This window comes from Carlito syrichta, unplaced genomic scaffold (assembly GCF_000164805.1).
Source record: "Carlito syrichta isolate Samal-C Ts95f unplaced genomic scaffold, Tarsius_syrichta-2.0.1 Scaffold285058, whole genome shotgun sequence".
NCBI lineage: Eukaryota > Metazoa > Chordata > Mammalia > Primates > Tarsiidae > Carlito > Carlito syrichta.
The window spans coordinates 105,619-119,345 of record NW_007229154.1 but is presented as its reverse complement, the minus strand read 5'-3'; the positions used below and the strand labels follow the sequence as shown (position 1 = coordinate 119,345).

Sequence of the window (13,727 nt, the reverse complement as noted above, 5' to 3'; positions counted from 1 at the left end):
AAGGTGAGTCAGCTCCTAAGACCTTTTAGAATTGCCTGGCTAGGAAAGCTCAGAGCAGGGAATATTTCCAGAGAGCTGTCAGCGTGTCTCCTGACACCTACATACCCATGCTCCTGAAGGTGATGCTATAAATGAAAGGTGGCAGAGTCTAAAGGAACATGCAGCCATTTTGTAAATCTACACAGGCCCCTCAACTGTTAGAACTGAAGTCACTTGTTAATATGTAAAGGGTAGCTTCTCAGTCTATCCCAGAATAAAAATACATTTTATAAAAGTTACAAACATTTTAAAAAATCATAAAATAGTTTAAATACTTCATTATTTGGCTCAGAGTTCTGATGGTGAAGCAAAGTGCAGTTCTTTCTTTCCCTCACATTCCAGCTGGAACACGGTCCTTATCAAATCGTGGACACAAGTGCGCTGAGACTGACATAAAACCAGTCTGCCACATTTTCTGATAAGGCAGGAATGTATTTTTAAAATCTCTTGAACATGGCCTTTCTCATCTGTCACCACTGTATTTCCTCACCTTGCTTAAGGAAAAAATGTTAGATTCTAGGACTTTCCTTATGGGTTGATGTCTCATTGGCTGTGGGTCCAATGTCTTACTCGCCCAACGACCAAAGGCCTATTAACTACTCCCCTTGTTCACCCAGTGCTCTTTGAAGGCAGACTCATCAGCTGACTCACCAGTTACCCCTGCCACTGACACTTTAAAGACACAGGACAAGAGTTCAAGACTATGTGTAAGACTTATCAGGGAAGGAGGGAGGGAGGGAGGCGGGGGGGGGGGGGGGAGAGAGAGAGAGAGAGAGAGAGAGAGAGAGAGAGAGAGAGAGAGAGAGAGAGAGAGAGAGAGACAGACAGACAGATGTGTGTTGCAGGGCATCAGTTCCCAATTTCCAACTGGAGAAGGTAACTTCAGCTCAGCCCCTATCCAGCCCAGCACCAGCCTCGGTTGTGAGGTCTGCCCAGAGTACTGTTAGCTCTTAGAGAAATGTCTGTAATGACTGAACTTCTGGGCAGAATTCATCCAGGCTTGAACTTGAAAGGGGTGCCCTGTGAAGCCTTTTGTGGGAGAGCATCAAAATCTGCCAGTAGGTGTATTAGTCCTCCTTCCTCTCTTCAGCTAGAAAGAACCACTGAATGTTCTAAGTAACTGAAAAAAAATCAAATTTATTGCTTCTGCTTGTACACAGACAGAGAAGAGCAAGTTTGAGTGCCTAGAGTGGGTGGTGGATGAGGGGAATTATGGGAGAAGGGTGTCTCCAATCTGCTCTTGAGCAATGGAGGGAAGGGGAGAAAGGAAGGGACTCACTGGCTAAAATGAAATACATTTTCAAGACTGGCTCTCGGTGAGTTGTAGTGACAGCCATTCTGCTAGGGCTCTTCCCTCTCCTCCTAGGGCTCCTCCCTTTTTCCTCTCCTGTCCTGCTAGGGCAGGCCAGCCTACTGTGGAAGAGCGAAGTTGAGCTGGAAGTGTTTTCTACTAATGCCCCGTCTATGTAAACACATTAAGTGTGGAGTGCAATTCTGCCTGTGTGGGAGGCTTTTCTCGACGATGAAATCCTGTTCTTGGACTCTGACATTGTAAAGAAAGCAGATACCTTCACCTCATGATTGCATTCCTAAATGAAGATTTAGAACATTTCATTAAGGTAATCTTCAGCTCAGCCCCTACCCGGGCCAGCTACTGGACTTATAAATCAAAGTTCAGTACATTGGCAGTTGGAGTCCCAAATTAAAAAAGCCAGAAAGTCTTCTTGGACTATGCCAGTCTCAGGGTTTACTCATGATTCTGATTTTCTATGCCAGTATATGGAGTCACGTTGGCCAGGTCTGCAGGGATTCCAGGGAAAGGGCCTAGGTAAACTCGCCCACTGGATATCTAGGTGCACGTTTAGTTTGCATTTCCAAATCTGCTTCTATTTGGGATAGTACACTTTTACAAAGCTTATTAGAAAACTGTTCTAAAAGAACACACGCTTCAAAGAGTGTTAAAAAGCATGAAGAGGAGGCCTTCTAACCTCAATAGCAACATTTTATGACACAGGTAAGGGGTTTTTCTTTCTTTCAAAGGGTATTATCAAAGCCAGCTGTCAAGAGTAATAGATAATGGCAACAGGGGAGCAGTGCAACTCACAAACAAGCCCCAACTTTCAATGGAGGAAACCTTTTATCCTCTTTCCTTGACTAACCTTTCCCCACTTGCTCATAGAATCATATCTAAATTGCATCTCTTGGTTTTTCCCTTGACCATTCTTCTAGCAAATGAACTAATTAACAAATGGTCAAAAGGCTGAAGAAAGAGAAGTCAGAGGCCAAAATGAGCCCAAATGTGTGCCTGGAAAATGGCAAGTTGGCCCTGTAATAACTTCCAGATGAATCATGACATTTTCTCACACCAGAAGGTGAAGTGATGTCATTCTATTTGCCTCCCACTTCTTCCATCCAGAATCACTGATCTCCGCTGGGGCTGGTAAAAACAGCTGGTTGAGGTCTCCAGTCTCTGGCCATTCTTAGGGATGGTCATTTTATTCCTAAGTGTAACTCCTTCTGATGTGACCCATGTGTTTTCTGCCAACTCCCCACAAAGAAGGCCGGGGGAAACTGTCTGGGTGGGACTTCTGATAGGGGACAGCAGGACTCTGGAATCTGTCACTGTGGATGAGGGGGGCAGGTGGTCCATAATGGGGAAAGGAGGACTGAATAGGATGAGGCTCTGAGGTCTTCCTGGCCTTGACCTGTGGAAAGGCTTAGAACCCCCAGACGATGGGCGCTCTATTTTTGAAGAAAGAAGGTTGTCCCCAGATGGTTCTGTCTCTGACGTGCGCTTTCGGCATTGCACCATTGCATCCTGGCTGGAAAGCAGGTTAGCCAAGCCGGGTTCTGGAGAAAGGGTGGGTCCCTCACACATGCAGGATGCATTAGCATCCATCGGCAAGGGTTTCATGGCTCCCGTATCTTGCTTTAGTTTCTCTTCCTCTGGGCTTTCCAGGGAGGCAGGAGAGTCACCTTTGGCAGGTTTCTGAGAGGTCCCACTAGTTGAGCTGGGTTCTTCTTGGCTCCTCTCCAGAGGCGGAGCCCCACTCTCCCCTGAACTCTGAGAAGGCAGCGGCTGTGGGATCTGGGTGTACTGAATCTTGGGTGGGATGACTGGGACTGCTCTGGCCTGGCACAGTTTGACCATGAAGGAGGTTCTCACAGCTGACACACTTACAGGAGCTGAGTTACGGCGGCCTGTCAGGGCATGAGCAACAATGTCCAGGTCCTGTGGGTCCTGGGAATAAACCCTCCAGGGGTCTGCTTTACAGTGAGGTGAGGAAATCCATGTGACCTTCGGGTCTCCTGGCTCAGAGAGCTGCATTCCAGGTGAACTAAGTGAGGCTACATTCTCAAACCGGAAGAGGTCAGCAATGGGAATGGCAGAGTCCAAGTTGAGGGAAGAAGGCCTATTTTTCCCTTTTGGCGGGCCACACTCAGTGCTCTTTAGCTGTAACTTTGAGGGATGCTCTCCAGGCAAGGGGCTGTCCTGTATGCTGGGTGAACTCTCTTTGCTGCTCTCTGGCCCAGGAACACTGCCTTGCTTAATCTGTGGGTTGCTGGGCCCCAGGTGTGTCCCCCGCTCCTTTGCCTCTGCTAGGCTGACAGGGATGGTTTCTGCTGGCTTGGGTTGCACACCACCCGGTCCCTTCTGGTTGGGAAGAGCCTCTGTCCCTTTCAGGCCCGAGAGCTCTCTGAAGGGCCTCGGGCCTTTCTCCTCCCATCCAGTAATCTCTCTCCTGGGTGCCAGGGGCTGCAGAGGATCAGAACTCCTCTCTGTTTCAAGATTAGCACAGCTGCTGGAGGAGGGACCCTCGAGAGTCCACTGGCTCTTAACAGTGGGTTTGCTATCTAGAGAATGGCTCTGGCGAAGGCTGGGCCTGTGGGATAGCCTCTTCTCCAATCGGTGACCCTGCGGGCCCTGCACCTGGGCCTCCTGCAGCTCCTTCAGGGTGGGAGAGTGAAGGGGACTCGTCACCCACTGGGGTTCCTCCCAGGGTTCCACCATCTCCAGGCCATGCTGGGCAACGTCGATCACAGTGTCATCTTCGTCACAGTCTGAAGGCTCCTGCATCGAATGGGCTACATACCCCTCTCCTTGCGGGATGATCTCAACCTCCCTTGTTGGGCTTGGAACACCAGAGCCTTCTCCCACTGGAGCTGCGTTCTTTGAATTCTGCTTTTCACTCTGTCTTGAAGAAGACTCTTCTCCCTGATAGAGGATAGGGATCCCAGGAGTGTCTTTGGACTTCAGCTGGTCTATATAGGGATTTGTCCTCAAACTCCCGGATGGGTCTTCTCTCTCAGGGCCACCCTTTGACATCAGGACTGGAGGTACCTCCTCCAGAGGAGTTGGAGGGGGAGGAGCAGGTGGGAGTGGAGGGGAGAGATTCCCTGGGCCTCCCACCTCCACCTTTGCTTGTGGAGACGCTGTCTCAAACGGAACTATTTCCAAGGGAGCCAGGCTGGCGGGGTCGGGTCGCAGGCCCTGCCCCTGCTCAGGTTGGGATCTGTGGAGGCCAGGGGTCGTCTCTGGCTTCTGTCCATTGGCTGTTGTGTAAGTCCCCTGTGTGCTCTGATTGGTTGGATCCCTAGTCCACTCCTTCAGGGAGGTGGAGACTGGGGCAGGGGCGGAGCCACATGGCAAGCTCCCGGGAAGCTCCAGGGAAGCAAAGGGCCCTGTACTCAACTCAAGAATTGGCTGAATTGGGCTGGTCTTCAGAGCAGGTGGTGGAACCGAGGTGAGCTCTTCCTCAGATTCAATGATTTTCAGTTCTTGTTGAATCTCGGGCCAAATCAGGGCATTGGCCAGATCCTCTTCATCCTGAAAAACATAGAAAAACTGATTATTTTAGAATCAAGGATTCTGGGCTGACATCTGCACTGTTGTCGAAGTTCTCACCATCGTCGTAACACAGCTTCAAACAGATGAAACAATTTATCTGAATCATTAAAATTCAGTTCTGCCTTACAGCAGAACGTGTTTGATCCCTGTGCACTGTTGCCTTATAAAACAAACAAAAACCCTGGTCTCATTTAGCCTCAGGTTTCATTACCAGTATAATGAAAATGTTAACTTTTACTCTGACATCTGCTTTCCAAATAAATAGATGTGGTTCTTTTTCCTTATTACTAAATTCCACATGGAAAAACATTCCAATACATATTAAAGGAGAATACAGGCTGGATGCGGTGGCTCATGCTTGTAATCCCAGCACTTTGGGAGGCAGAGGCGAGAGGATTGGCTGAGTCCAGGGCTTCAAGACCAGCCTGGGCAACTTGGCGAGATCTTGTCTATACAATAAAAAAACAAATTAGCCAGGTGTGGTAGCACATGCCTGTAGTTCCAGCTACTTGGAAGGCTGAAGTGGAAGGATCGCCTGAGCCAAACAGGTTGAGGCCACTGTGGCCATGAGCGTGCCACTGCACTCTAGTCTGGGCGACAGACTCCGACTCAAACAAAAAAAAGCGGGGGGGGGGGGATACAAAACCAGCAAAATCTTATATTCCTATTACCCACAGATAATCACTGATCACATGATGGAGATTTCTGTTCTGTGACTGTGGAACTGCCTCCTCCGCCATCTTGTTTGCTGTCTTTGTCTCCCCTCAAGTCTAGCTTCCCTTGGTCCTTCTCGACTCCTCCTTTATGCTACACAAGTGTAAAGCTGTAGACAGGAAAGGGATGGAGGGAAGTCCGGTCAGGGCCAGGACAACAAATTTTAGTTCCTTTCATTTCTTGCCTCAAGGCCTAATTCTGACCCAAAGAGATGTTTAGGGAAGTGTCTCGAGTTCATGGGGGTACAGGTCTTTCTGAGAAGTCTGATGGCTACTGACCTCTCATCCCTTCCTACCTGGCTCTAACCACACATTGTTTCATGTTACTTTAATGCTTGTCTTATCATTTCCAATGGACTGGGAGCTCCTTGAGGTTAGGGATTATGTTTATTCACCTTTGATTCCTCAATACCACATGGTACTGGTATACTCTTGAGTATATCAGCTCAATAAAGGGTCTGTTGAGTTGCAATGGATTCATTGTTTTCTTTTGAGTTATTTCTTTCAGATAACTGTAGGATTACTTGGTCTAAAGTAATCTGATAGTACTGAACTGCATTTATTTGTGTGCATTTCTCTTTTGCCTACTAGACTGGGCCCTCCTTCAGGGCAGGGACAAATTCATCTCTTTGTGCTACTCAGCACCTACATTAATTGATCTCTACTAAAAAAAATCAATACCAAAAAATCAATAAATTTAGATGAGCAAGTGAATGAATATCTAAAATCCCCCCTACTTCACTTTGTCCTCTCAGTAAGTGGACCCATCACAAAAGACGGTCTGGGTTGCTTAGGCCAGAAGCCTATGAGGTGCCTTTGATGCTTCCTTCTTCCTCACTCCTTATCCAATTCTTCACCAAGTCCTGTCCATTCTACCTTTTAAATAACTCATGTATCCTTCTGCTTCTGTCCCCAAGGCCCCACTCTGCTGCCATCTTTTCTCACCTGGCTTGCCATATGCTAGCCTCCTCTCTGGTATGCGTGCCTCCTCTCTTGTCCTTCTCCAGGCCATTCTCCTCACAGAACAGATAAAATTCTGAACACCTCACAGGCTTTCCCATTGCCCTCAGTCCTTCCAAGTAGTCCTGGATGATGTGGCTCTTCTGTCTCCTTGAGTGTCAACTGCCTCCAGTCTAGCTATCCCAAGCTTGTTCCCATTCCTTGACTGCTTCATGCTCTTTCCCACCTCAGATTCATGGCACATCTTATTCTTTCTGCCTGGAAGTCTCTCCCTTCCTCTATCCCATGCCCTACTCCTTTCTTCTACCTAATCCTCCCCTGGCCCTTGTGGCATACCTCCTCCTTCTGACTAGGTTGGGTCCTCCTGCTATATGCTCCCACAGCACTCCATGCTTCCACAGCACCCTGGAAATGATGTGCCCAATGCCCTTTCCCCTACTGTGCTGTTAGCTCCAAAAAGGCCGGCACAGTGTTGTTCCTTTGATTCTACTCTGGTTCTCTTTCCAGCACTAACTTTCTCTGTTTCTCAAAGCAATGTCATTCATACTTGGGCCCTTCCCAGAAGAATCCAATCCCCATGTGAATATCATACATCCCTCTCCTTCAACACATAGAGACAATCGCTCAGTTCTCCTGAGGCCATCCGACAGTGCCCTTTTATACTCACAGTCCTTTTATACACTTCCTGAAAACCAAGTCCCTGGAAGCAAGTTAAAAGGCAAAGAGCTTCCTTTTCCCATGTGGCACCCTCCTCTGGTCATGGAGCTATCTCCTCCCTGGTGTCCCCAGAAAATCTCTGTACAACATTTTTTTTTTTTGAGTTGGAGTCTCACTCTGTCGTCCAGGCTGGAGTGCAGTGGGCACGCACACGCTCATGGCCACCCCAGTGTCAACCTACTGGGCTCCGACGATCCTCCCGCCTCAGCCTTCCAAGCAGTTGGAACTACAGGCACACACTACTGCACCTGGCTTTTATTTATTTATTTATTTTTACTTATTGTAGAGACAAGGTCTCGCCAAGTTGCCTGGGCTGATCTCGAATCCAGGGGATCAGGCAATCCACTAGTCTCGGCCTTCCAAAGTGCTGGGATTACAAGTTGAGCCACGGAACCCGGCCCATCTTCTATGTAAGGACACCTCATGAAAACCTTTCTGGAAAATTCCAACTCTAAAAAAGTGGACTAGATTCAGTCAGCTCTGGCATCGCATTTTAACTTCTCCAAAAGCCAAAAGAAGGAAGAGTATCCTGGAAATAGTTCAGATTTTAGAAACAAGTATAGACGATGACCCATCCAGGATGTCTGTAGGAAGAGGGCTGAATCCTGTGAATGATCATCATATGTGGGACTGGGATATGACAAGCAGATTTTGTGCTGCTTCCGGGACTGAATGTCATTACATTCCAAGGACATGTTACTGTTTATGGTGACCTCAGGTCAGAAATATTTAGACTGAGTCTGTCCTAGGGAATCTAAGCTGGCTGGTTCCCTCCCGTCACTATAGGACCTCTGAAAAGTCCACTGTAAAATAAATCCCAGACCTGATAAAAAGTTTGTCTCTTAAAGTCTCTTTGGCAGAAACTGATTTCTTAAAAGAATTTATTTATTTATTTATTTTTGATTTAAACTGATTTCTTAAAAGAATTTATTTATTTATTTATTTATTTATTTTTGATTTGAAGTCTCACTCTGTCGCCCAGACTGGAGTGCAGTGGCCGCTCCCTGCCACCACAGCCTCGACCTGCTGGGCTCCGGCGATCCTTCTGCCTCAGCCTTCCAAGTAGCCGGAATTACAGGCATGTGCTACCACGCCTGGCTGATTTTTTGATTTATTGTAGAGATGAGGTCTTGCTGCCCAGGCGGGTCTCGAACCCGCGGGCTCAGGCAATCCACTCACCTCAGCCTCTCAAAGGAGCGGGATTACAGGCTGAGCCACCAAGCCCAGCTCTTAAAAGAATTTAAATTTTTTATTTTTATTTGTTTGCATATGTATTTGTTTTTAAAGACAGGGTCTCACTTTGTTGCCCAGGCTGCAGTGCAGTGGTGTGATTATAGCTCACTGTAACTTTGAACTTCTGGGCTCAAACTATCCTCCCACCTCAGCCTCCAGAGTCCAGAGGGTCTACAGAGTCCAGAGGGACTATAGGCATAAGCCACCATGCCCAGATATCTCTGTGTGTGTGTGTGTGTGTGTGTGTGTGTGTGTGTGTGTGTGTGTGTGTGTGTGTGTGTATTTTTTTTTTGGTAGAGTCAGGGTCTCGCTATGTTGCCCAGGCTGGTCTCAGACTCCTGGTCTCAAGCAATCCTCCTGCTTTGGCCTCCTGAAGCACTGGGAATGCAAACATGAGCCACTGCACCCAGTACCCCAAAAATGCTTTTGAAAATTTACTTTTAGTTGTACCAAGAGCCACTGGGAAGAAAAGGACTCCATCTGGCTGGAGCAGCAGTGAATCCATCTTACCATCTCATGGAGAAACACAGCTTCGGCTCTGACCCTGGGGCTCTCCTGCAGGGTGCAGGACTCCCCGTGGCCAACCTCTTGTCCCTCCTCCACCACTTTCTCCGGATTTGGCCTCTTTTCTAATTCACTTAAATGTTGAGATCCCAAGGAGATTTCTGTGGTCTTCTCCTCCAGCTGGGCGCCAGGCTCTAGGGAAAGGCCTTTGCTGCATTCCACTGTTCCCACTGCTTCAGGTGCTGGCGTGGCATCCTCAAGAGCTGTCTTCTTAGATACAGAAGCTGAAATGAAGATGTGAGCTATCAGTCAAAGGAGACTTCATTTCAGGAGATGCTGTTCCCACCACGGCACTGTCCTACCCCTGGCTCCTGCTTCACAAGGATGGAGGGAATTCTCCCAGCTCACTGTCCCTCACAATTTACCCTTTCCTCCTAGCAATGTCCTGGCCCCACCTCCCAGACTTACAGACTGTCAGAGATGGGAGGGACCTTGAAGATCATCTAGTCCAGTGGTTCTCAACCAGGGGTCATTTTTCTTCTTCCCCCTCCTCCAGGGAACATTTGGCAATGTCTGGGGACATTTTTGGTTGCACAACAGTGGGGAGGGGAGGAGTGCTACTGGCATCTAGTAGACAGAAGCCAAGGATGCTGCTAAGTATCCTCCAATGCACAGGACGGCCCCATAACAAATAATTATCCAGCTCAAAATGTCAATATGCCAATGTTGTGAAACCCTGCTTTAGCCCGAGCTTTCACTTCAAGACTAAATAGGCCCTGAGAAGTCTATCTTGGTGCCCAAGGTCACAAAAATCTATTATTCACACCTTGCTGCAAAGATGTCTTATACTTATGATTGACAGCTTCCTATGTGACTCCTTCCAGGAATTACCTACATTCGACTTGGACATATCCAAAGTGATGAAGTTTTGATGTGAAACATCTACTGAAATCAGGAACCAGAGGCAGACCTCAAGTTTGGCCTCTATTGCCTTGCATGAAGGCTATTTTCACAGTGTGAGATAAATAAAGATAGTACCTGGAACATAGCAGGCCCTCAATAAAAGTTATTATTTAGAGTGGAATTAAAGAAACCTGGGTTCAAATTCTAGTTTCTCAATAAATCTTGTGGTCTTATACGAAGGCATCATAATACTTTACAGTGTCTGACACACAGCTGAAGCTCAGACAAGCTTGCTGGTTAAGAACAAACTCTGAAGATGGCACCGGTCATACCAGTGAAGTAGAAGAAACTCATGGATGTCAAACTAGGGGAGCTTCCAAGCTGGATACTGATGTGGGATTTCACCTCTAACAGCATTGTTGGAGTATTTCTTTTTTTGTTTGTTTGGTTTGGTTTTCTAGTTGGAGTCTTACTCTGTTGACCAGGCTGGAGTTCAGTGGCACACTCACAGCCTCGACCTACTGGGCTCAGGCAATCCTCCCACCTCAGCCTTTCAGATCGCCAGACCTACAGGCACACACTATCATGCCCGGCTAATTTTTTAATTTATTGTACAGCGAGGTCTCGCCCAGTTGCCCCGGCTGGTCACGAAACTGCAGGCCAGGCAATCCACTCGCCTTGGCCTCCCAAAGTGCTGGGATTACAGGCTGAGTCACCGAGTCTGGCCTGTTGGAGTGTTTCAAAGGGGTTACCATCGCTACTACAACAAGTACATCAACGTGAAGAAAGGGAGCATCTCCGGGGTTCCTACAGTGCGGGTGGGTGGCTGGCTTACGTGCTTTTCAGCTATTGCCTTTCTTACACGGAGCTCAAACATGAGCAGTTATGCAAGTACCACTGAAGAGGGCGCACTTTGCTCTCCTGACCATGACCTCCTTGTCCCAGCACCCCTCCATGAGGAACTTGACCACTGCGGAATCCTTTCATACCCTAATGAGAACACCCTAACAAAAGATGACTGGTATCTATGGAGGAAAAAAAAAAAAAGAACAAACTGCTCATTGCCATGGATACACTGGTGACTTAACTCTAAGGTGTCTCACCACACACCAGTCTGACGGCTCAGTCAGACCTAGTGCAGCATCCTGCTGTCTGGACAATAATTCTTCCAACTTAACAATAATACTATTTTTTTCCCCATCACTTAGTAGGCTTATTTCCTGAAATTCAATTTTGTCTCTGAATTTGTAAAGAAAAACAAAAAACTGACAGAGTTCAAAAGTTAAAATACAGTTATCCCTTAGTATCAGTGGAGGACTGGTTCCAGGACCTGTTGAGGATACTCAAATATCCAGGTGTTTGCTCAAGTCCCTCATGTAAAATGGTACACATCCTCCCATATACTCAATAAGTTATCTCTAGATCACATATAATATAAAATACAATGTAAATGCCACGTAAACAGTTGTTATATTATTTCAGGAAAAATGACAAGAAAAAAAAAGTCTGTACATGTTCAGTACAAACACATTTTTTTCCTGAATATTTTTGATCTGTGGTTGGCTGAATCCATGGATGTGGAACCCACAGATGTGGAGGTCTCACTGTATATAAAAAGGTCTCCTTGGCCGGATATGGTGGCTCACACCTGTAATGCCAACACTTCGGGTGGCGGAGGCGGGGGATTGCCTAAGTGCAGGGGTTCAAGACCAGCCTGGGCAACTTGGTGAGACCTCGTCTCTACAATAAATTAAAAAAATTAGCCAGACGTGGTTCCAGCTACTTGAAAGGCTGAGGCAGAAGGATTGCCTGACCATAGCAGGTAGAGGCTGCAGTGGCCGTGATTGTGTAACTGCACTCCAGCCTGGGTGACAGACTAACTCTGACAAAACAAAACAAAACAAAACAAAAAACAACCCTCCTCACTCTGACCCCACCACAGATCCACTCTTCCCCTAACACTCCCCCTGCCAGTTCGTGCATTCTTCTGCTCTGGTCCTACCTGAGTTCCAATCTAATCTCTGACCCTACCTGAGTTCCGATCTAATCCATTTATCAAGACAAACCTAACAACACTTCTTTGTCTTCCCTTAGCAACCTCTCCTTAGTCACCCATCACAAATTCATTCTTGTTGTTTCCACCCTGTTCCACACTCCCACTGTCTCTTATGGATAACTACTTATATGAGTTTATTGGTTTATTCTGTTACAGTTTATTCTTGCATATTTTAAGAGATACTTGTATATATTTTATTTCCCACCCTTATTACACAAATATGCCATATAATATATACTGTTCTTTGCTTTATATTTTCTCACTTAACGTCTCTTAAAGTCCAAGCCATATTGGTAGAATGGCTGAGTTTGGGTTCCCCTCAAAGGAGAGACTGAAACAAGGTCCTGGCAGCAGGTAGCATGTTTGGAAGGTGGTCCCAGGAAGCAGAAATAAAAGAGATCAAAGGCTAGAGGAAAAGTCAATAGAGAGGATGCGTTGAGCTGGCTATCACTGTCAGCAACTGGGATTCAGTCCCTGGTATTCCTCTGAAGAACTATGTAGAATGTGCTATAATAATCTCTCCAAAGAGCACAAGGTTGGGTCATTTATCCACTGATTCCTGGCTTGTATTGGCTGAGGACTGCCCCAGTTAATTCTCCATACTTCTGGGCTGTCCCAAGCAAGGTCTGCGTGAGATCTTCCCTTCAGAAAAAGCCCTGAGGCAACCAGAAAAACAAGGCAGACATCTGAGATAGGATGCCTTCCGTGTGTGCAGAAACTGTCCCTCACAGATGCGCAGAAGTCTGAAGGAAAGTGGAATGTGAAGGAAAGTTGGTGCACAGTGCTATGGACTCTATAGAACTTCACTGAGTGGACCCTAGTTTCCTAAAGGCAGGCATTTTATTGTTTCCAGTCTTTTGCCATTACAAATAATGTTTGAAATAATGCATACATCATTTTGACTTGTGCAGCTATTTTTAGGATAGATTCTTGGAAATGAAACTTCTGGGTGAAAGGGTAAGCAAATGCATCAATAGTTGTTTGTTTTGTTTGAGACAGGGTGTAACTCTGTCACCCAGGCTAGAGTGCAATGGTGTGATCCCAGCTCACTGCAGTCTTGACCTCCTTGGCTCACGCCATCCTTCTGTCTCAGCCTCCCGAGTAGCTGGGACTATCACACCTGGCTAATTTTTTTTATTTTTTTGTAGAGATGAGGTCTCACTATGTTGTCCAGGCTGATCTCAAATTCCTGGAGCTCAAGCAGTCCTCCCGCCTTGACCTTTCAAAGTGCTGTAATTACAGGCACGAACCACCTTGCCTGGCCCAGACTGGGTATTCTTATATATAAAGAGAAAGAGAAGGGAAGAAAGACAAGAGACTGTCTTTGAAAGACCCCCTTGGGGTCTCTTTTGGAGAGGATAATCCATCTTACAAAAGCCCTTGGAAACCCTGTTTACTCCTTCCTCTACTATCCCTCATCCACCCACCTTTCTCCAGACTAGAAATCATTTGATACCACTGTTTTGCCCATCTGTGCACCCATCCTAAAGGGAAAAGGGAGGAAGAAAGGACTAATATGTATTGACATCTTCCATGAGCTAGACCATGGGTAGGTCTCTTATAGACATTCTCATGTTCAGAATTCAGCACAGCCTTGCTTTACAGATAAGAAACAAGCTCAAAATCACCCACTGTCAAATTGCTAAAAATAGTATGGTAATCCTAGCATCTGAATCAGCCCAGATGGGTTCCAAAATGTACCCACTTCCCACAATATTTAGTTGCTTCTCATTCCAGAACACTTTTTTGGTTT

General features: G+C 46.7%; 1 protein-coding gene and 1 pseudogene across 1 annotated transcript in view; one reads left to right on the top strand and one right to left on the bottom strand.

Moving 5' to 3' along the window:
* Positions 1-1,156: 1,156 nt before the first annotated feature.
* The window catches only part of ARHGAP31 (Rho GTPase activating protein 31), a 94,569-nt gene continuing 81,998 nt past the window's right edge, over positions 1,157-13,727 (bottom strand). The window contains exons 12-13 of the mRNA XM_021709787.1: positions 9,022-9,299; positions 1,157-4,867 (exon numbers count right to left, since the gene is read on the bottom strand). Coding sequence (XP_021565462.1) covers positions 2,423-4,867; positions 9,022-9,299 — 2,723 coding nt within the window. The 3' untranslated portion in view covers positions 1,157-2,422. The remainder of the gene's footprint in view (positions 4,868-9,021; positions 9,300-13,727) is intronic.
* Positions 10,235-10,819, top strand: LOC110595152 (annotated as a pseudogene).